General features: G+C 40.7%; 2 protein-coding genes across 7 annotated transcripts in view; one reads left to right on the top strand and one right to left on the bottom strand.

Moving 5' to 3' along the window:
- The window catches only part of LOC122629700 (trichohyalin-like), a 44,527-nt gene that overhangs the window by 5,535 nt on the left and 14,332 nt on the right, over positions 1 to 24,660 (top strand). The window lies entirely within an intron of this gene.
- LOC122629699 (glutamate receptor ionotropic, NMDA 2B) overlaps positions 1 to 24,660 on the bottom strand; it is a 60,317-nt gene that overhangs the window by 30,238 nt on the left and 5,419 nt on the right. For all 6 annotated transcript variants that reach the window (XM_043813436.1, XM_043813435.1, XM_043813430.1 and 3 more), the window contains exons 2-3: positions 2,002 to 2,598; positions 646 to 817 (exon numbers count right to left, since the gene is read on the bottom strand). In XM_043813436.1, the coding sequence (XP_043669371.1) occupies positions 646 to 817; positions 2,002 to 2,328 (499 nt within the window). In that variant the 5' untranslated portion in view covers positions 2,329 to 2,598. The remainder of the gene's footprint in view (positions 1 to 645; positions 818 to 2,001; positions 2,599 to 24,660) is intronic.

Raw genomic sequence — 24,660 nt, 5'->3', positions numbered from 1 at the left:
ATACGTCGCTTTAAACTTTACGACTCGCGAAACGCACTCCTTTTCGCGTACGTAAATACGTACGTGTGGCGTACGTGCAACGGAGATTGAATGAGGCCGCTCGAAGTAGGAAAGAGAGGAGAGAGGGAGATGCTTTTCAAGAGTATGGTAATACGATATTTTCGGATGAAATGAATTTAAAAGCGACAAACAGACGGTGCATCCGTCAAGCTCCCTTGAGTGCAATTTGCGGGACGAATTTCGAGAAACAACAAAAGCGGAGAAAAAGAAAAGAACTTGGACGTTAACTTCCGCTTCTCCGTTACTCGCTTCCACGAGCTTTGCGATCATTCGATTCGACGAGTCACTAAATCGACGCATTTCCTCTTTAAATCGGACATCGGAGAGTGGAACGGGAATTAATATTTGAAGATAGGGGACAGACAGGGATCTCGCGACGGCTCTCTGAGCGGAGTTATTTTATTGTCGTATCGGTGAAAAGGGAAGATAGATAACCCGTCGCAATGGGAACCCTTGGAGGAACCTTTATTCGAGAGATCTTCGGTACATCCGCGCGTTGAGAAAAACTAAAGGAAAAATAGAAAAAAGAGAGATAGAAAAGAAAGGGAATACAATAAAAAGAAGGAACGATAAAGTCTGACTCACTTGTCGGACTAGGCGTAAGTTCCATCATCGATATCTTCACGTGTATGTCGTGGTTTTGAAAGAGCCCCAGCCTTGGCCCTCTCGTACTCTTCTGAAGCATATTTATCGCCGAGGTCACGGCCTTCGTGTAATCCCTCACGCCGAATGTCTTGTACGGCACCATCATGCCGACCTGTCGAGCAAAATTATTCCAAGAGAAAACTTCTTTCTTCGATCGATCGTAACAAATGTTTTTCTACGCCCGTCATTCGTCCGCTAACGCGATAGACAAATCCACGAAACGAGCGTAATAAAGGAAACGGTCGTCGCGAGAAGAAAAGTGCAAACGATAATATTTCGTAATACTCTCGAAAAAAGAGAAAGTGTTGGCAGCATTTGAGAAGACGTCGGGAACATGCACGAACGATACGATAATACGTAGGTGCCTGCCGTGAAACTCGAGTTTAACGAGTGGACATGAAAGCGATTTAAGCGCCGCGCGAGATGAATGGACGTTGAAAGTACGAAAAAAATAATACGTAGGAGAGAAAAAGATATTATTTCCGCGTATATATTTCCGCGCGAAGCTCATTACGAGAAACGTATAGAGTCGTTATACGTACGCGGACGTTGACGTATAAGCGAAAAAGTGCGTTTTCGACGTCTCCTTCGACCAAAGCCGGAGGCAGAAATTCGCCGTCTAACGGACGCGAAGGTCAGACGGATGAGAACACTCGACGAACGTTCGTCGGAAAAAAATAAATAAATGAACGAATAAATAGTTCTCGCTCTCTCGTAGCAAGTTTCGCGATCGAATAAATTTAAGGAAGTTGCGTCGGTGCGACGTAAAAACGCTCTTTCTCGGAAATAAATTCTAGCGATATCAACGGGAACTTGTAAGAGGAGCTTTTAGCTGATAAGATAATCAGGAGAATCGTCAAATAACGAGAGAGAGAGAGAGAGAATTCTCTCTCTTTTCCTCCGTCTCTCTTGTCGCTTTATCCCGTGAATTTTCTCATAAAGTCTTTAACGATACTCGTGTAGGAAACGGATACGATTAAAAAGCCGAAAAGTAGGAGCATTTGCGACTTTATTATAGCGCAACGAACCGATGCACACCTGTTGCATAAATCGATTGTTACCGATGAATAGAACGCGAACGCTCACGCTCCTTGGGACGTGAAGAAGGGAAGATATATATCGGGGGAGGGAAAAGGACGCGGACCGAAGTAGTTCGAAGCCACGGTATAATCGAAGGAAGATCGGAGGATGAGATATCTTCTCTGTTCGTCTTTCTCTTTGGTTTTCCTAGCGAAGGCATATCCCGTATAAAATGGCGAGATCATTAGCGGAGAAAGATGGATAGAGGGATCTCACCTTCAAGTAAGTGCTATTGTGATTGTTTCCCACGGAGGATTGAGGGGTGTAAGTGAATCTCGACGGGAGCATCGTCGTCGTGATCGTCGTCGTTGGCGCGGTCGTCGTCGAGGTCGTCATGAGCACTCTTTTCCTCGTAGAGTTTGGAAAGCCGCCCTCCCCTATCTTTACCGCGGAGCTACCTCTCGTGCCTCTCGGCGTCGTCGTTCCTCTCTCTCCCGTGCCGATTTTAACTCCACTTTCGCCGCGCGTTACGGTGCCCTCCGGTAGACCGGCTAACACCGGCGTCATCAGCAAGGACACGAACCACCAAGCGGACCTCATCATTCGCAGCCGCTGATAACCGCCTACTACCGCGACGAGGAACAAACAACGAGTCGAGATCCTTCCTTCTTTTCTATTTCCTTCCCTTATCTCTATTATCCAGCGCGTTCACCTCGATCCTTTCTCTCTCTCTTTCTCCCCGAATCGTACCGACCAATCGGCCGCCGCCTCTCTTCCATTCAGGACGCTTCCGATCTTCTCGCCGTTCTTCTCTCCGTCTCTCCTTTCTATCATCTCTGTCTGTACGGACTCCTTTCACCGTTCCGCCCAATCCTGAAAAATAAATTACGATTCCGTTGCCAGTGTCGTGAAAATCGCTCGCCGATCTATGAACGTTGATTTCATCGATTATTTGCGACTCGCGCACTTTGTTTCCTTGATATCGCGTATTTCGGTCCAGAGAATACGGATTAACGAAGCCTCGTCGAGGTCGATCTATCGTCCATATTCGAATTACCCAGCACGTTCGTTCGTCGATTCGAATTCGATGATTACAAATAATAGAACGCGCTGATAAACCTACCGTATGCTTGTAAACCAGGAAGACTACGATCGTACTGAAGCAACAAACTTGTTTACATAATACAAACAAAGTCGAGCCACGATCTATTTATATACGAAGGACGATATCAGTTCGCCGTTGAACCGCCGAGAGAACGGACGCACGTCCGTCGCGCCGTACTTACGCGATTAGTTATATCTCTCTTTGCTTTTCCAGCTGCTTTTGCATTGAAGCTACCGACCCGTATTTAACGGATTCGTTGATTCGACGGCTACTAGAAAATTTATTCGTGATTTTGCTTCTTAAGAAATTTCATTATTGTTGGATCTAGGTCAACCGTTTCGAACGAACGAACGAACGAACACGCAAGGCGCTCTCTCTCTCTCTCTCATGAAATGACAAGAATCGGTAAATTTCTCTCTATCGATAGAAAACATTCTCCCGGTAGTAACGGCAGCGGGAAACGACGAGTAAGACGTATGGAAGGGTGGAAGGAGAAGGTCGATTCGACATCTTTTCGCCCTATCGCTCGCCTTGACCCTCCATTACGGGAAGCAAGACCGTCTATCAGCTTTCGCGATATCGAACGTGTCGCATACGGATGGCTTTGGTAAACCAGGCGTTCTCTATCCTAAATACTTGTGGTTTGCGAGATCTCCGAAACCCTTGTGTATCCTCTATTAAGGTAACCAGCCGCAGTGGCACAAAGGACGTAGGTTTCGGAGCACCGCGCCGTTTGGAAGGATCCTTTTGTCGCGATTCGGAGCATCCGATAATACCAAATCCCTGAATGTTCAAATAAGCTTTACTCGTGCGACCATGTTGTTCGAGCTAAGATTTTCTATTGAAAATTATATAAAAAAAAAAAAAACGTTTCAAAGGGAGGACGAACGAGCGAGATCGATTAATCGACGAAACGATAATCGGGCTGGCGAAAACGTTAGATAACGAAGGATTCGTTTACTTCGTAAGCTTCGTGCGATGGACGACGAAGGTATAATGGTTCCGAGAGAGGAAGGAGAAACGGAAAAGAGTCCGCGAATTATCTTGGCTAGTTTTTTGTTCTCCGTCGAAAAGGATATCGTCCATTGTCAGAGATTTTAAAAAGAATAGGAAAAAGGCCCTTCACGCATGAACGCAAAAATATACGTCGAAAATAGCCATCGAAAAATGTATCGTTTATCGACTGGAAGATCGTACCTAGACGCGTAATCTACCTCGTGCAACTTTTAAAATTCCACTTTCGAGAGAGAATTTAATTACTCGTCGAGCGAATAAATGTAGCATAACGAGACGTGCTTGTAACTTGCAAAATTCGTAAACAATTCGCGAAAACGAAACCGGCCAAGTAATTATCTAAAAAGCTTGTTCTTTTTCCTTTGTTTTCGTTTTTCTTCCTGCTTTTTTTTTTTTTTTGCCCCCATCGAATCCGCGATGAAACGCAAAAACGTAAATAAATTGGTCCTTAACGAGGTTCGTTTGCGCGATGCGTAGTTTCGTGGGTACCTACGTACTTGACAAGTTTTTCTAGTCATGTTTTTCTGGCCGAGTTAAAATAAATGAGATTAACGGACGATATGGCGTAAATTGGCCCGTGTCCAATTAAAACTGTATAGAGATCCGATTGCGCTTGTAAGCCGCTTACGTTATACCGATATTTATTAGCGTTATTAATATAAGCCACCACGATTAGCAGGAGCAATCGCGTCGCGTCAACGTCTTCGTCGAATTAACATTAGACGATGTTTCATCGGAGCGATAATTCTCGTCTCTGAAACTTGGCCGTCTTCGATGACATCGAACCCTTACGAAGTAGCACGGCATTTGTAAGAAAAATGTTCGGATCGAGGAGAGGTTAAAAGCGGATCGACGGACCATAGGGTAACTAATTCTTCGTAGAGTTCGTTCGAGTATCGGGGAGAGATAAACTATCCCTAATCCTATATACCTAACTAGATCCTACGCCGATAGTAACGAACTCCATTAGCTTCGCGAAAGTGGAAACCAAAACTCTATCCTTCCTCCTCTAATCGGCGTGTCTATCGACTCGTAATCTTGTCCGCTACTAGCCCTATCGTTATCCGCGATACAAGAAAATCCGATTTGCATCGCTATCGCGATATTCGCCGTTATTCGCGTAGCGAGTTAACTCGCGGTTATAAAATTCCCCTCCATCTCTCTCGCTAACAACGAAACGAATCCACGCGACGTTTTCTTATCATTTATTTACCCCCACGATTCGTTGACCGAAAAACAAAGTGGAAGAAAAGGAAAGGGTGATCCATTATGTTCGCTTCGGCGAAGCGGGACTCCAAGGTCCTCTCGACCCTTACTCTATTTGCTCTTCTAATTGCACGGAACGGCCAAACGATTTATAGAATCATTAAACGTTATATTTTTCCAAACGGGAAAACGCTCGAGGATTTTCTCTCCCTTCCTCTCTCTCTCTCTCTATATATATATATATAAATTTTTTTATATTATATATATATATATATATTAATCTATATATATTTTTTTTAACGGCTGACAAACATTTTCCCTCGCAGTAAAAATCGTTACTCTGCCCGCGTAGAAAAATAATACAATCCTCTTATAACGAAACGTTGTTCTCGTTATTATTGCACAAAGAACGAAATAACGAAATCGAGGGATAGAATGGGCGCGCGTTGACAATGTTGAACAATTTCGACAACGAGAAGAGGGGTTTCTCCCGTGGCTGCGACTGCGGCAACGTTCGCGGCTTCGTGTGCGGCCAAAATCGTGGCTACGCGTGCGGTTTCTACGAATCAATCGATCCGTGTCTTCGTCGTCGTTGCGTCCTTCGCGTATAACGCTTTTCGAAACGTAACGACCTTTCATTACTTTTCCCGTTTAACTAATCTCGTCATTTTGCGTAATTACCCTTGTCGCCGTCGTCGTTTAAACGATGCCTAGCGTAGGTACGTTCGGGGACTTTGATCTTCGACACACGGTTCATTTATGACGAGAGTAAACAGCGTATCCTGTCGTTACGCTCCTATCATCCTATCACTGGGTATAAGGTTGCTTTAAACCAAAGTGTATTTTTTCTGATCAAAGAACGAACACGATATTTTCCGATCAGTTCTTTCGCCTTACAGTCCCATCTATTCCCTTCTTTCGATGAAAGAAAAAAAAAAGAAAAAGAAAAAAAAAAAAAACGAGAACAGTTCGACGAAATTGACGTATTTCTTCATTTCTAACGTTCGTTCTTGCTTCTAAAGAATTCGAAAAGAAAAACGAAAGACTGTAAAACGAAGATAAAGACACAAAAAAAAATGAGAGAAAAAGAGAAAGAGAAGGAAAAGTTTTCCGGAGGCAAGACTAGAAAGCACACGTTTCACATGATCTGTCTGGCTTAACACGAAGAAACGAGCACCTTAGCGTACGTCTGCAACTCCAACGTGGCTATCTTCGACGAGACTATAAATTCAATAAGAGACAAAGAGAACGGTAAGCTTTCGCGAAGAAAAAAGAAGAGAAAAACATGATAATTCTAGTATATACGTTCCTGAGTATTTCTCTCGTCTTTCTCGCGACCACCGCCCTTTTATAACGTAAGACGAATATCTTAGGGCGTGAAATAAAGAAGATAAATCGGGTAATCCTTGCTCCCGACAAAAGTGGCAAACAGTGTTTTTCTTGGCGAATGAACGTGTCCATTACGGCCAAAAAAAAGTGCCGATACGTTCTCCAATCGGTTCTTATCCCTTACATTTTCTTTTGAAAGTACTCCAGAAAGTTCATACATCCTGCTCTACCTTTGAAAAGGACAGAGAGAACAATAAAAGTCGGTCCGAAGGAACGCGAACGTTCGACCTATAAGGGACGAGTCGACCATACCTAATTCGTATTATAGATATCTCTTTAAAAAAGATGAATGTGCGGTATTGCATCGGAATCTGAAAATTCCAAGACGCTCGATTTACGACGAATCGTGATATTCTCGATAAGAAAGAGTACGTTCTTTATCATTTCTTCGACGACGGTATAAATCCTGGTCCGATACGAAGCTTTTCCTCGGCTGGAGGAAATATATTTATTCCGTGGGAGTAAAGAGAGAAGGAGAGAGACAGAGAGAGAGAGAGAGAGAGAGAGACTCCGATTAGAGAGAAAGGAAAAGAAAAAAAAATGGATAGTTCGCGGGATAAGCGAGAGAGAATTACAAGCTTTTGTTATCTTCTCGTAAGATTCTATTATTATGCTGTGGGTCACTCTAGAGAAATAAACTCGATGATCTCGCGGTCGTCTTTATTTTTCACGCAACGTTATCCTTCGCCTATCACGTCCAAGAGCTTTTTAATACACTCGCCGCGTAACTTTATCGAATGTACATATACGAGGGAATACGCATGCGTATAGGACGCGACACCTATACGTACGTATCTATAGAGATACGTATATCACGGGAAAAAATATACTTTCCGCTCGCAGGAAGAACGTTTAGCGAGTTATCGTTACCTTCTATAATATATAGCAAACCATATATAGGAGCATTAATCAGCAACGTTTCGCACGGCTCATTAAGTTTCTGCCCTTATTCCAATCGATTTTATTTCATTCCCATCTCATTATCGTTTATTAAATTCGTTCGTGACCGATGAAGTATATTACGCGATTGTCGCGTTCGTTGATAACAAGTGTCGTTACGAGAGCGAAAGAACGAACGAACGAACGAACGAACGAACGAACGAACGTATGTACGGTAAACGGTCGATATTACGCGACGCAGAAAGAAGAAAGAGTAGGACGAATATTTCAGTCGGTTCACATATTTGATCGCGCGTATATTTCTTTTTGTACGGTAGACGAAACAGGCCGAAGCAGGGAAAAGCAGGGCGACGTTTCATTTGGGTCATACGGTTGATCCAGCGGCGGCCTACGTGATCCGGCTACGAACTGTTTCCGCGGCAGCTTTAAACGCATACGGTTGAATACGTTGGTAACCGTGTGATCTTACCGATATAACCGAAGGCAAGGAAAGTCTCGAAAAAGACAGAGAGAAAAATTCTCAAGCGATGAATAAATCTCGCTTGCTGGTAAATAGAACGCCTCGAGGAGTAAAAGGTTCATTTAAGTTTTTCTCGTGGGGGCAAGGTAAAGAAACGACCAAACGAAGAGAAATTTTTTATAAAGATGCACCTGTGTACATACCGATCTTTCTCAGATATAAGATTCAGATCGCGAAAGCGAAAAATTTCCACGGTTGGCCGAAGGTATCGAGAAAAAACTAATAGCATTTGCATCTTTATGCGGAACCGCAAGACGATCCTATTATATCGCCGGAAATGATTCTAACGATCGTGGAAGGTAGATCGGATCGTTCCCAAATAAGCTTACCTTCTCTCCTTTATTTCTTTCCTTCTTTTCGCGTATTAGTTGGGAACGATAAAGAATTTACAACGATCGATTCGAGTCGATCCTTTTCTTTTCGTCGGCCTCGTCATTGCTCTTTCGTAATCGTTCGCGCTTTATTTGCGAGACCACGTACTACTCGTTTACTTATCTAATATCACGCTGACTAATTCTCAGCGTGCGAATGCAACGAGAGCAAACGTAGCTCGTGAAACGTTATCGCGCATACAGATTCTGCTTGTCGCGTTAATACCCTGATATTTCTTGCCCGTCCCTTTTAAACCACCTTCCCTAAGTTTTCCAAGCAGTGGTTTAGGTCGCTAGGACGACGTTCCCTCTTTTGCATTTATCTCCTCGATTACGATATTACATTCATTTGTCCTTTTATTCCATGTAGAGAAGTCAAAGGTAAGTGGAATGGAACGTCGCAGTGCAAGTAGACAAAACAGCGCGTGTATATCGGAGAAAAAGTAAATCCTCCAAATTTCTAGGGCTCCTACCAGCTTAGACGAGGGTTCAGCTTGAAAAAGCAACGACTTCGAAAGCGAACCGCGACATGCGCTCCGAAATACCGAAGTATACGCGAGATACCAAGGAATTTGGATTTTCTCCGTAAATTCGCGGCGCCGTTCGTACAAACGCAAACACGCACTTTAGTTTTTTTTATCTTTTTCCATAAATCTCATTCGACCGCACAAAGAAAATATCTCCCGTGATCTTTCCTCCGCCTTTCCGTCGAACTCGAAGGAAGAGATATTTCGGTGGATGTATTATTAGACTCTCCGATTTCATCGCATCGCAGCTCTCGAAAATTTTCTTCGAGAATCGCTGCAATAAAATTTCTCGCGCTTTTTCCCGACCTATCGTTACGTGATTCCATCGACGCGAGAAAAAAAGAAGAACTTCCGCGCCCTTACGTTTCTTCTCTTCCTTTATTCCTTTGCATTCCGGAGAAGAGAATTTCCATTTGAGTTAAAACCATCCTCTACCGGCAAATAATCGTCGTATTTATTCGCTCAGCGCGATCAAAGGTAAGAAAAAAAGAGAAAAGGAAATACTCGCGGTAATGTTATAACTCGACGAGCTACGGATTTATAGTTGCTCTTCCGACGGATTAAAGGATCAACGATCAACGAAACCGATCCTTTTTACGTAGAATATATTTGATTTGCTATCCTTTCGCAAGTTTGGTCAAACTTGTTAAGAGGCATGTGAAATTGTTTTGGAAAAGTCACGTGAACCAATTTTCGATAGACTCGGACAGCTCACTCACTCTCTCTCTCTCTCTCTTCTCCCAAGTGCTCCCTTTATGTCGCGCTTTATCGCGCTCTTTATCGCGATATCGTTTCGTCCCTCTTTATCGTCACGTCATTTTTCCTTATCCTCAAAATGTTTGTTCGCTTTCCTATTATACACAATAACTTTCGCGTAACTGCTTTGGACGGGCTTTACTCTTGAAACAAATTTACTATAAATTTACGTCGCTCCTCGAGAAATTCTCGGTCGGTGAAACGTCAGCGTTTTAAAGATCTCTGCGAGTAGCCTAGTCTTAAAGAGAGTTAGCCTAAAAATTGTACGTCTAAAAATTTAGACGGTTTATTTTTCGAGTTCGAAACCCTGCGAAATTTTCGAGAGTGCTTTCTAGTAGAAAAGGAAGTTCTCTGAAAGCCAACGGATTGCTTTACTTACTTCGATCATGTACACGAGTATTTCATATTTACATACGTATGCGTTCCATAATCCATATAGAATAACCTATTTTTCTTACCCTATATGCAAGCATGGCCGTATGAGTATCTAATACTTTCCTCTACTTTCTCACGAAACCCTATTATACACCCTGTGTACGTGAAAATAGACAACAACTTTGATCGTTACGTAAAACGAGTTACGAGTTGGGACGGTAGCATCGCGATAAACTCGTTGGGAATAGTATATTTAGCCTTTCTCAAGGCAAAAAGAGAAAAATGCAAACGCAGAAGGAGTAACTGTAAAAAAAAAAAAAAAGAAAGAAAAATCGTAGAAAAAAAGAAATTGGTATCAAAAAAAAAAAAAGAGAAAGGAAATCGCTTCTTCGCACGGAAATCTCGTTCAGACTCGTGGAGGGGTTTTTTCGCGGACGTGGTTTCGCATTAACTAACCCCGACGTTATTAATCGCGGAATGGTGCCGTGAATTTTGAAAGAAAACGGTAGATACTTTGTAAGGGAAAAATATGGGAGAGAATAAGGAAGGAAGAAAAAGGAAGAAGAAAAGTGTCTCGTAAACTGTCTGAAAAATCGTAAGCTACTAAAATTACGAGCGACTCGTGATTATCGTTGGTTATCCACAAATAATCCTTTCGTTTCTTCTTCCAATTTTCACACGGTACTAATTATTTTAATGTTTCTCTCAATGCTCGATGACTCGCAACGCGAAAGTGCGGACGTTACTTTACTTTCCTTCGTTAACGTCTCTATATAAGCAAGGAGAACAAGAAAAAAGATTTTTTTTTTTTTTTTTCTATAGAGAAAAATTAGCGTTAGCGTTAATTATAATTCACGCTGATGTTCTTTCGAGAGTACGACAGAAAGAAGTATCTAAAATCTTCTCGGTTCGCGAGAGACGTGAAAATTCGTGTCACCTTTCTCTTTCGGTTCTCTCGGCGAAACGCGACAATTCCTGTACTTCATAATTTGCACTTTATTCGGGATTTTAACGTGAAAAATTTGATATTACGTATTTATCGCGTCTACATCATAAAGTCGGATATTCGCCCTCGATTTTCATAGTACGATAACGAGATACGTTTATTCGCGAATACGTCAAGTAGATCTCGACGGTACAGTTACAAATTTCAGTCGACTATATATATATTCTATCGAGCTTTACGAGAAACGTATTGATTACGTTTCACGAAAATGTCATTGACAAACGATATGGGAATATATCGAGAATCGATCGGATATAAATATGAACGATATGCGAAAGAATGTCGTCTCGATTTTTCTCCTTTTATCTCCTTTTATTCTCTTCCCGCCAAGAGGTGATACCGGAGACTAATGGTTAAGTTTCAGGGTCAAGAGGGGACAGTCTGGAAAGTCTAGAAAGGAAGAATAAAGAAAAGAAATAAACGTAGAAAACATGCGTCCTTAAAAGCAAAGAAACTCCTAAGAACCGACAGAGACGAACGGTCCGAATATACCGGAGCTTCCGTAACTTATCTCTTTTTACGTTCGCGTTATTCATACTTTTTTTTATATATATATATACTTTATTAAAATTACGACACTAACTCTTTCTCCATCTGCTCTCTTCTCGTATATTTTGTGTTTCCCCCGTGACATCCGCTCTTTCGTGAGAAATTTTCAAACGATACGATTGGCCAGTTCGTATGAAATGTCCTAGAGCAAAGTCCGTGCGAGTTATCTCGTAGATACGGGAATACACACATAAAAGGTACTCGTAAATTGACGAGGATCTTCCGTTCGAAGAAGCGCGAGCGGAATTTCGTAGCGACAACGGTAAAGGTGAACTTTAATTCGTCGCGAAACCGTAGGAAGTAAGTCTTTCTATTTTCGATTAAACGACGCTCGCATGAATCGACGAAATCGTTCGGCGATCAACAGCGAGCGATTACAGGCAAAGATTCGGAAGCGCACGATCTTCGATTCCAACTTAAAATTCCGCGAGGAATTTCCTTAATTAATTTGCCAACTCGAGGGTAAGAAGGGAGCGAATAAGAAACTTCTTGGCAAATTCTAAAACGAAACGTTTTACCTTAATTTTCTTCGACGATAACGAACGATTATACTCTTCGTGCTTTTTAAAATGCTTTCCCTTCGTTAAAATTTGAGATCGCACATACGGCACAGTTCATATCGATTTCCACGTTACTATTCTCAACATGTAGGTCAAACAATAATAAAATCCAATATCCTGTTATTCCTTGTTACTTTAATAAACGTCGATAGATAAACACGGCATAACCATTGAGTGTATTTTGTGGATCCGGAACGCAGAAGTGCAATGGTTCAACGCGAGGTTTATACATCTCTCGCTAGAACGAAGGAACTTGTCTCTTGCTCGTGCTCTTCTCCCTCTCTCCCTCTCACCCTCTCTTCCTCCCTCTCTCTCTCTCTCTCTCTCTCTGTCCCTTAATTGAAATGTCTAATATAAGTGGCAGTATTATACACGTCCATTCGTACCGCGCTTCCCCTTGAAAATCAATTAACCTTAATTATTTCGTTGATTGGTCAAAGTTTTGCCAGCAAACTTTTTTTTCTCCAGAAAAAAGAGAATTTTTTCGTAATCTCGAATGGAGAATAAATCGTTTTGTTCGTCGAATAATCGTGGTAACGCGTTGCGATTATCGCTTTTCACAAGGGAGATTATTTCTCGCGAGAATTTTTCTCGTTCCATTCTGGATAAAGGACAATGAAATTAAAAGTGAATAGGTGAAAGAGATTGGTACCGAGAGATGGAGATACGGTTTAGCGATGGACTAAGACTGTTTTTTTTAAATTATTTTTCTTCTTCTTTTCGCTCTCAAAGATACGCCGCTACACATTCGTTTGTCCTCTATGGCTATTGTATGCCATCTATATCTATATCGTACGACAAAAGTGACCGTTCCTGCGGAAAGTGACGTTTTCGGTATCTACTCGCAAAGAAAGAACGAAAAAAAAAGAAATAACTCGACATGAACGTAGAATTCGCTTTAAAACGAGAGTCGCATTTCGTCCTTTTACCGTGAAGAGCACTCCTTTATTCCGGCTTTCTAGATTCATGTACGAATCTGAATTCGAACGGGGGAAAAAGGCGAAACCAAGGTGCGTTTTACCTTCTTGGACGAGCAACGGAATGATACAAATAGTGGAATCGATCGTAAAAAAAGAAAATCGTTGAAAAATTTCAAAAGGCTTCAACTCGCGATCGAGAATTTCACAAAAGGGAAAATCACTCGTTTTCTCAACAATCGCGTGAATGTCGAAAATAGATGAAAATGCTTTGGCACGATAAATACGGCATCCTGCTTCATCGAAAGAAATCTAACCTTGGCCTCGTGCCTTCGACTCGACGAGAGACCACTTGAGAAGTACCGCACCGTCGACTTTGCCGCACCTTTCGATATATCCTTTGCATTCCCTTATCGGTACAACCGTCGTTTGATTGTCTGTCTCTTTAAAAAAAAAAAAAAACTCTTTCGTCTCTCTCTCTCTCTCTCGTTTCCTCTACTTAATTTACCACTTGATCGATTCGATTAACGAGCCAGACGATTCATTCGATTTACATTTTAAGTCGGAACCATCCCTTTATACCTTTACCGCTGAAGACCACTTTGAAACACGTGCTTCGCCGGGTTAAATCGCAAGGGAAAAATTCTCTGATAAACGGCCGGATAAAAAGTAGATAATTAAACAAGTTTTTTCGTTCTTTCGTAGAATAACGCCAACTTGTCTCCGTTTGTTTGAAACCACAAAAGAAACGGACAAGAAAAAGCAACGCGAGAGAAACAGATCGACCAGACCGTGGATCTCCCTTTTAAAGTCATGGGGGGCAGAGAGCGATGTCAAACGTAACACCGTAGTTTCAAAGTCCTTGGTAATAAGGACAAAAGACAATGGACTTCTCGGCGAAAGTACGTCAGAGACGGAAGTTTCTTCGATGGAGGATCAGCTCGCGAGAGAAAAGTTGTAGGATATGGCAAGACAGGAAGTGGGTTTCGATGAGAGTGTTTCGAGGTCGTTGACAGCTGTCCGAGTTGGCAACGACGTCGACGACGTCCTCTCTCCGTCTCCAAGTGTCCTAAACTTTTCCTCGATCGACGAGAGCTAGTTGAATTTCGAACGAACTTGAGCGTACACTTCCAAAGGCGTTACGTTCGATATCCTTGAAAAAAGAGAAATCCGAAAGAAAAACCGTAGAGCGACCTTGAAATGGCTCGACCCATCGAATTTTCCAATCGTGTACTTTTTTGTCTCTTTGTTTATCTTTGTTTCGCGCCGCGAACGATACGCCCACGAGTGAATTTTAATTCGCGAATCGACGAGACAGAAAGGGAGAAAGCTCGATGCTTATTCTTCGTAAAGAAAAAAACCAGGTCGTTCGGACAAAAGGGTCATACGGCTAGAATTTAAGACACGGTGTGTATCTGACAGATAGTCAGGATCCTGTTTCTAACTTTTAATTACTGCATCCTTTGCATATCCGAGCGATTCTATCTAGTTCAGACTCTCCCACGAACGATCTATCGTTTACACTGCACACATTGTCGCTTAAAAAAAAAGAAAAAAAAAGAAAAATAAAAGGAGATGGAAATAGCGCGATTAGCTTCCTTTCAATTTACTTCTACTTCTTTGACTTCGTTAACGAAAAAGGATCATCGTCTTATATCCCTCTATTCATAAAAATTATTTGTCGAAATTGAAAGTGAAAAAGAGAAAATTTTGAAAAACGATTCGACTCTCTCGTAGCCACGCTTCCAGGAATATAACGAAAAAGCGAAGCTTTTCAAATTTAAACTGTTTATATTACAATGGGCATCATTTTGAAACTCATCGAGTTATTTGTTTGGAATTGTATGGAATAGCTATTTTTCTCTATGGTAGATATACCGAATGTGGAATTTGATTAGATTTGTTTTTACCAATTTGTAGCATTCGTCGAAAAAAAGTTGACGTTCGCAGACAGCCGGGCAAAACTCGCATTCGTATAACGTCCCGATTTGTGCAGTACATCAAACGGAATTAAAAATTGTACTTCCTATCAAAAGTTATAACGAACAAAAGCTGTTCGCAATGACGATTGCGTAAGACACACTCGGCGGTCGTGTCTGAAAAGCAGAAAAAGAAAAAGAAATAAAAATATTCTTCGCTTCTGGATGTTGCCGAGAGAGAGAGAGAGAGAGAGAGAGAGAGAGAGAGGGTGGGAGGGAGGAGGAAGAAGCGGAATAAAATGGAAATACGGGCGAGCTTTTGTTTCTCTTGGAGCGTTAGCCTCGCAGCGTCGAAGCTTATTCATTGACATGGCGAATAGGGAGAGGAGAAAGAAGAAGACGCGTCGCGGGGATATCTCGATCGAAGAGAAAACTATAAAAAGAGGGAAAAATACATAAAAGATATGGAAAAAGCGTATGCGGAGAAGAAGTTATAAGGCCTGAAGAGCAATACTTTGAAGGAGCTTGCTACTAAATTTCATCGAGCTGTTTCCTGTCAGTCGCATATCCTTTGTTTTACCATTAATACGCCGAATCGTATTAATATCGTTCGAGAAGTCGCGAAAGCATGCAATAATTAAATCGGATTAATTAACTCTGAAAAATATTTAAATATTGGACATCCTCTCGTTTTTACATGCTCGAAGCTATCTCCGATATAACGGAACGTGCTATTTTATAACCGTGAATACGCTTTTCTCTCCCTCTCCCCCCTCTCTCTCTCTCTATCAGCTCTTTTATACGGACACGCTTACCCGCGCAAAGCTGCCTCACGTTCGTTAACCCCAAAAGTATTCAACAACAAGTCTGTTGGCCAAGTATAAATGTGTTGTTTTCCGATTCAATGCATTTTCCGATTTTTCGCTTCGCTTTTTTCATCTTCCTCGACTCGAACGGTTGAGCAAAAAAAAAAAGAAAGAAAAAAGAAAAAAATCCTAGCTACCGATATTGTATTCGAGTTCAGAAGACAGAAATCAGAGGAGAGCGTTTTTTGAAAAGTACGAAAAAGAATTTTAATTATTCGTCGGGAAGAAACTGCGCGACGGCGAACGCTCGATACGTCGTAAGCATCGTCCAGCGAAAGAAAATGATCGAACGAGAAGCATTTGTGAAACGATTAAAGTACTTCCTGCAGAGAATAAAATACGGCAGCTTTGTCTTTTAATGAATTTCGAAATAGGGCGAGCATTGAGAAACAAGCTCATTAAGGAGGACGATATGAAACGGGAATGAAGTAATGTCGAAAAAGAGAAGAGATCTCCGTGAAAAAGAGCGAAATAAAAGAAAAGAAAAAAGAGGAAACATCGATGTAATCGAGAAATAGCAAAGCTCCCGATTTTGAAAGTTAAAAGAGAGAGTTTGTCTAGGACGTTTCACAATTCCGTCCCAATTCCGTTGGCTTCCGAAGAGAAGTTTAAACCGCAGCTCGGTGAGTATCTACAGTACATTGTATACGGTGCCATGCTAGTATCGTAAAGCTAGTATCGCCCACCTGTGATTTACTTCTTCTCATTATGGCAATTATAAACACGCCCGACGAAAACAGGATTGCGATCGTTTACTTAAACTTTGAAATAACTCGAATTATAGTTCGAAACTCGTTACACTTGGAAAATTTCTAATCAAAGTTAAAAGTTGGAATAAATTTTTATATCGGCGGCGGCGCTCACGTTTCTTTTTTGTATCGGATAAGATCGCGTCGTCGTGACGACGGATCAAGTTCCACGTGCGCTTTTCTCGAGAGAGAAAAATTCTTTACGTAAAATCACGATTCGTTGATCCATTCGACAAATCTTGCAAGTATCGGGAGCCATATCCGTTGCCAGCGAGCGATAAATTTTAACGAGTGTACGTAACTTCCAAACATATTCTGTTCTATATATATATATATATATATATATATATATATATATATTGTTTTAGGTGATCGTACTTCGATTCTCGATATTGCGACTTGAATCGAATATCGGAAAAAGGCTTTCTTTTTTTTATTTATCTCTCGAAGACGAACGCGAGGAGAATACGCGAATCCCTTTCGTATTGATTCTCGACAAAGAGCATAAGTATATAGCTCGCTAATTAGCAGCATCGATGCTGCGTCAAAGCGACGATTATATTTTATATTTCTTATGAGAAAAGAATATGAAAATATATTTACGATATTTACAAGAGAAGTAATGCGACATCTGTGTTGCTCCAGGTCGTATACGGTTGTTGGAAAAAGTTTATTCGTCTTGCGAAAATACTTTTCTCGCACGAGCGAAGGACTCGAGGAAAAAACTGCCCTGACTGCGAGGAAGTCACGCGCAAGTGTATTGTACCAATAGGCTGGCCACTTTCTTAGATAATGTGAAAACGTAGGTGAACGCGAGAAGTCGAGTAAAAGAACACTTCTGTTCGCCCTTTAACTTGCCATTGTACGAGAACCATTCAGAGAATATTATTACGCCATCCGTCGTAATACGAAAGAATGCTTGCGATTTTCACGTCGTGCTTTTCCTTGGTCATTGTTAAAATGGAAAATACAGAAGAAAAGGAGATAGTAAATGGGGAAAAAGAGAGAGATAGAACGTCCATTAACATTTCAGACTTTGTATACCTGCATGTCCTACATAGATATGTAAAAAACCGAGAGAGAGAGAGAGAGAGAGAGAGAGAGAGAGAGAGGGAGAGAGAAAGAGAGAATGAGAAAGAATGACATTTGTTTGCGTTATATAATTGACTAAACATTTTCTCTCGAGCATAATTTAATCGTACTAAAAAAGAGACAGAAGCGTGTATTTTATGTTTTCATTTATGTTCGATCAAGCTCTAGCTGGTTGTATCGGGTGATAGTATTTTATCAAGAGTAATCTACCTATCCATTTTAACGCGATGTCGGAATCGAAACGTAGTTACGTAAGTACGTAAGAACTTGCGAAAGAATCTCGTACGATCGCAGTGCGTATTTCGCTCGAAATACATACAAATGGAATTGTAAGTATCGAGGCAACGAGCGTAAAACGATTGTTCGACGATCGTTTCCGTTTCATCGATATCTCCGTTTTTTTCTGCCTCTTCCTTTCATTCTTTACGACAGCAAATACTTTTTAATATTAATGTCCATTCGTCTATCCAAGAATTTTATGAACGTAGACGGAAAGGGAAAGAGGAAGAAACATACGTAGATAAAGAGATATTCGCGAATAATCTCTTATTAACGAAAGGGATAAAAGCAAGCAACGATTAAACATGCTAAACGTTTCGTAAGTTTAAAGCGACATCTATATACTCGTCTGTCACATTCGAGCAAACACAGATTAGACGTTTTGGATGTAGAACGAATCCTATTCCAGAGATAAGAAATATAATTCCCTTTGGCAATGTCACCGAGGATAAAAGAGAGAGGAACGGGAAGAGAGAGAGAGACAAAGAGAGAGAGAGAGAGAGAAAGGATAACAAGGAAGTTTAATAATAAAATGCGAGTCAAACGCCAAACGTTCGAACGTGGGAAAAAGCCGTAGAAAGAGTTGACCTCTTTTAAGATTGACCGTTCTTGCCAATTTCCCTTTATTTCTTGTCTCGTGAGTTTTCCTTCCATTTTCCTCTTTCTTAGCTCTTCGATCATTAATCGCTTTAAAGCTTTTAACGCATTAACGATTAATTTTCAAAATAGCAGGCACAACGAATCGATTATGGTAAAATGTAATAAAGCTTCCGATTTTATCCTACCGCTTTATTTACGATGCTTAGCAATCCTTAGAGGCTCGATCGCAGGGCTGATAGCGTTTTTTTTTTTTCAAAGTACGATATCCCTCGTTGCGAGTACCTATGTGTAATCTGCATATTTAAAATCCCAAATCGTTGGTTTCGTGCAACGTCGGTCGAAACAAAAACAATCCCTTTTCTCTCGATTATCGTACGACGGTATATCGCGATCGAAGCAAACAAAAATTTCTCGCCACTCCGTTCTTTTATCCAATGCAGAAAAAAACCTTATTTTTCCAATAACGCTCGCAACATTTTTCAGCTTTCGAAAAACAATATTCCTTTATTTTATATATTCTTCGATATTTTGTGTGGTTTTCCATTCAGGAAAAAGTTACTAATCGTTCGGTACAGGCATACTTCGAAACGTGCGGAATCATTATTTCATCGACTCTCGATTTTTTTTTAATTATTCATCTATTGTTCCTCGAGAAAAGTTATATTTATTTCTCAACGCAAATTTCGTTTCCAATTGTACGGAAATTTTACTCGAATGAACAGAAATAGAGAGAGAAAGAGAGAGAGAGAGAGAGAGAGCTAATATAAAGACTGCACTATTAACGAGAACAATATCACGTAGCGAGTAGCACGATAAAAGTAGCAAAACTGATTTAAAATGTACGGCGGCATGGCTGGAAGCTATCGATCTAAAAAAGAAAATTCAGTGTTCGTTAATTCGTTTGAATTTTTTTAACGAAACGCACAGCATCCGTCGGTTCGGTTGATAGAAATATATTACTTTCTATGATGTGGTCAATAGCAGCAAGGCAGTTCTTTAGGAAAATTTTCTTTTTTCTTTTCTCATCTACACGTTTATACATTTCGCGGTGAAGCGATCGTTTTGCGCGTTTGTCGGTAGGAAAAATCGCGGATTGAATTCCGATGAGCAAAGAAAATGGGAAAAGATGAGAAAGGATGGAAAGAGTATGCGAAGATATGTCGAAGAAGTCGCTGCACGAACGAAAAAGAAGAAATAAAGAGAGAGAGAGGGGGAGACGTAAGGAAGAGAATGTAAAAAAGTCGATATCTATGGACATTCTACTGCGTTGTCTCTTTCTATCTTTGTCACTCCACCCCCTACTTTCACTCTCTCTCTCTCTCTCTCTCTTCGCATTTAACATTACGAAAGGAAATTTCATTCTTCGACTCCATCGAACATCCCTTCTTGAGATGGATAGGAAAACTGAGAAAAAGTCGCTTTGTTCAACGAGAATATACAGTTCATTCGCAATCTCTCACGTTTATTTCGATAGAAAAAGAAAAAAAAACCAAAAGAATTTGCTCGATCCACGCGCGTTTTCATCAATCACGCTCCGATTCGTTCTTCGATTAAATTTCGAATTTCGAATTTTCGTCAATCTCGAAGAAAGAAGTTATTGCTTTGGAGTTAGAGGATTTCGACGCTTGTTACACGAAGCTACTCGACGTCACGAAATTCGAGCGTGGCTATGGTTCAATACCGAAGACTCGAAGAACGGATCGATTGGAGTTGATTTGGAGATAAAGAAAAGTTGAAAGACAAAGTTTCACTTTGGATGCAGGCAGTAGTAGCAAAGTATGTTATGGTGTTCCCTCCCCCTATCCGCCCACGCAAGTCCACACGCAAAAAAGAGGTGGATGAAGTTCATGGTAGTAGTAGAAGGATAGTGGTCCGAGAGACATTTGTTTCGCAGACGAGATATGCTTCCGTAGAGTGTCGCAACACAACGACTAGAAAGCTTTGTTTTCTCTTACTTACAAAATATGCGCCAGTGGTAGCTATGCTAACGATGGCTTTGAGTTTACTCTCGACAAATCCTCGCGAAATACTAACGCGTCTTTTTTTTTTGCCCGAACAAAGACCGCTTTTGAGGTCGACGCGATTTAAAACGATTGACGTGTCTCTTCTCTCTCTCTCTCTCTCTCTCTCTCTCTCTCTCTTTCTCTTTCTCTCTCCGTCTCCTCCCTCTCTTTCTTTCTCTCTTTATCTATCTCTCTCATTTTCTCCGTTAAAGAAAACTCGGAAAAGTCTCGAAGACTTCAATACACTCTCACGTTTGCTTTTTCCTGCTTGCGAGCAATGTTTTTACTCCTTAAGAAGAACAATAAAAGAAAGAAATAAGAAAAATAACCAACTTTCTTTCTCTCTCTCTCTCTCTCTCTCTCTCTCTCTCTCTCCCTCTCTACGTCGTTACGCTATAGATTTCATTGAGGATTTCCGAAGTGGAAAATGGAGGGAGAAGTAAACTTGAAAAGATTCGTCTTGGAGTAAGAGTTAGCAGTCGAACGGTTTATAACATACTGAGCGTCCCGACACAATGTCAAAGGTATATTACGTCGAGGACCGAGAGAAAAACATACAATAACAATTTGGAATAATATTCGTAGAATTAAAAGTTGTTTTTCGATCAAAATAATACGCGTAAATAGCAACATCTTCGCTTCAATTTCGATGATTTATTTACTTACAGCCGTATCTAACTCATTATACTAGGATGAACGTAGAAAATTGGGTTTTCCATCGCAATGTTTGCACATAAATTTAATTTTCGTTTGATTCTATTAAACGGCTCGGAATGACTGGAGGAACAATTGAACGAGAGAGGATAGCTGAGAGAGAGAGAGAGAGAGAGAGAGAGAGAGCGAGGGGAACTGAAAGAGTGAAAGAGAGAGAGAGAGAGGAGTGAATAACACATTATTTAAATGAACTAATGCGCCAAACTAAATCCGCCGAGTTTGATAAATTTTCTAAACGATTCGTACACTCTTCCACTGATTTCGTTTATCAATCAATGTATCGATTTAGAATCAAGGATTTCTTTTTTGTTTTTTTTATGTTCTATCTAGTTTATTTTTTATACATTTAGCAAACGAGTTGCCTCTTTGATCGTGTATTCTGTAATTTAGGATCAGAATTTTGCCTCTTTGAAAGGATCCAATCAAGTTTTCCATCTCTATTTCCGAATCTTCCTGTCCGGTTCTAACAACATTAACGTAACGAACATTAATGTAGCGAGGTCGGAGTCACATCGTCTCTTGAAAGTGCACTCGATCGCGCATAGGAGCACCTTTCGTCTAGTTGAGAATTTATTCGAAACTCGATGCGTCGTTTCCGTTCTCGAAGACGAATGAGGGCGTGGTCTTGATATACACCCACGTACATGCCCTGCATCTACGCGTTGAAGGAACTCTTGCGAGTGTATTCCTACCTCTCGCTCTCTATATTCCGTTAACGATATACCTAAGACATTTTTAGTTACAATTATCCATATCTTAAGAGACTTCAACACGAGTACTCGGCAAAGTTTTCAAACGCAATAAAGATTTGCAAGTGTAAAACGCGATGGAAGTTAAAAACAAAAAATATACACCTACTTGCTTGGTTTGAAAATTCAAATCGCACGTCAAAAGAAGTTTGTACTTGATTAGCGAAACTAAAGTAAACAACGACAACACCTGAAACAAGGGAGGATTTCATTAATCAGTTCAGTTCTTGAGCGTACGCGCGAGCCTTAAACCGAAAGAGAAGAGGAATGGGTGACTTAGGGAGTAAGAAAATGAATAAGAAATAAAGAGAAAATTAGAGTAAGAGGGAAAGTAAAGAGAATTATCTATCCGAGATAGTTCGGCCTTTCAACGCGATGAATTTTTCGTTGGAGATTCATGGTAAATTCAGGAAATTGCAAAACTTTAATAGCAAATTGTAAGGGTCGCGACGATTTCCAGTACGAAAGCGTGCAGTAAGTTTGGGCGTTAGCTCGGAGAAGAACGTCCATTCGTCGTGTTAATGAATTTCCATTTTGGCGATAAGCTAGTAATCGATTTCTATTGCGATTCGATCAAGAGAGAAGATCAATTTTTATCATATAAACGTCAGTGGAAATTTTACAGATCCGCTAGTTAAATACCCGATGAAAAGCGCATTGATTGGCAATGTTATCACCGTATTCATTAATTCTCATTGTTTACAGGTAAATGCCAGAAGACACGTGCGCAACGTCGTCGTATATCGATAGTAACATCGAATATCGATACTTGGGCCTTGATAGAACCCTGTCGAACATTTTCCGTCGGCGCGATTAGTCGACCATCGTGTCGTTAACTCGCGCCAATGCATTTTCAACGAGTATTTTCACAGATTCTCTATTCACCTACGTCCTCGTGGTAACGTTGCATCCAAGAGATCGGGTCCTTCCTTTATTCGATTGCGAACATCTACGATCGAATAGATTTCCATATCAATTATCTCTCATTTCCTCGATCGGTTTCTAAGATAATCTCGTTTCGTGATAACATCCCTGACACCTTCCTGTTGCCAATATTAATTTACCGAGCAGTAATTACTCTATTCAACTAATGTGTGGCAATTTGTCGCGTAAGCCGCGCAAACGCGATTCGCGTAAACCGAATATACCTACTTGGCAAGCTCAGACGTATCTACGTACTTCCCCTAAGAATCTACGATTCTCCGATATTACCAAATATGTTCTGGATATCGATTCGAAACACATTCTCTCTCTCTCTCTCTCTTTCTCTCTCTCTCTCTCTCTCTCTCTCTCGTCTCTATTGGGTGCATTTTTATTTTTATTCTCTTGCGCGCAAAAAGGCAATAGTCATTGTGGAATGAAACTGAAACGATCGAAGCGTTTTTCGAATCGATTGTCACGCGATAAAATAAGAGAAAAACTTTTTGTTGATACCGTCAATGATTAAACACCAAGCCGATTTTATTTATACGATCGTTAGTGAGAGCAATGAAAAGGAAATAAATGGATAAATTTTAACGTAATCAAGGTTATCGCATCCGATCGATGCATAAAAGAAAATATATTTCGGTTTCGTAAACCGTCAGAAAATTTGAGCAAATTTATTCTGTAGGTATGTACACCTAAAGGAACGTCTTACGTGTGCTCGCGAAAATGCGTTGTACATCGTATGCGATGACGACGTGAGATATCGAGGTACGTAAAGCCGAAGATGAAAATTATTCAAAAATTCCTATTGGCGTTTCTCCCAGATGTTCTTCGAGGTTAAAAACATGTGTCATCGCGATCTACGAAGAATCTCCTCTATATTATATCAAATGTGCCGCGTTAAGAAGATTTTCAGCAGGATCGCGTGAACCATGCCAGAAAATATATCTACTATAGTTTCGCCGTCCGAGGAAGTAAGAAAAGTTCGGAAATACGAGCGCGAATTAGTTTCTCCGAATCGAAAGAGAAACAAAGAAAAAGACTGATCGCGACAGGTGCAGTAGACTGCGCGTATGTATGGCATGTACATATCTACATCGTCGAAGGCAAATATCAAAGATAGAAAAGAAGATTTTCATTTCGGTAGAACACGAAAATTGGAAGAGTCGGGAAACGATTCGAGTGCCGAATGGAAATCGCTTTAAACTCACCGTAAAAATAGCTTCGTAGTGGATGCAATTTCACCGGTGAATATATCGAAAACGATTGTATTCCAGGTTGTCGGGTTTCGACGAGGTTACATGTCCTAGCGACTGTTTTTCCTCTCCGGTAACCAAGCATTGCGATCGAATCGTTTTCCCTAAAGAAAAATCCTAAAATCGATCTGCGACATTTTTGACTGGTTTGCCGAAATTGCTTTTCATAAGAGAGTAAGAATACAATCGAGCAAACGCCCGTTTCAACCACGAAACGCGCGCGTTTCTTCTTCTTTTTTTTTTTTTTTTTTTGCTTTTTATTCTTTTTCTTCTTTCTTTTTTCTTCTTTTTGTTTTTGCAATTACGTAAAGTCCCATTATGCAAGATTTTTTATTACTTCTCGATGTTCTCTCGTGTAGTTAAACGAACGTTTGTTAGACAGCCTCGAGATAACCACGATCGCGGGATCCGCTATTAGCGACGAAAATAATTTGTACGTCGAGCTAGCGCAACGCGTAATCGAATAGTTCGATTCGTTTTTATTTCATGGAATCTCGCAAGAATATTTTATCAAATTACGAGAATGTTTACTCGGAAGAAATTTAATGACGTTGATACTACGAAATGGTGGAAAAAAATAGGCGTA

This window comes from Vespula pensylvanica, chromosome 5, assembly GCF_014466175.1.
Source record: "Vespula pensylvanica isolate Volc-1 chromosome 5, ASM1446617v1, whole genome shotgun sequence".
Classification (NCBI taxonomy): domain Eukaryota; kingdom Metazoa; phylum Arthropoda; class Insecta; order Hymenoptera; family Vespidae; genus Vespula; species Vespula pensylvanica.
The sequence above is the reverse complement of the archived record's forward strand: the minus strand, read 5'-3'. Positions and strand labels throughout refer to the sequence as shown.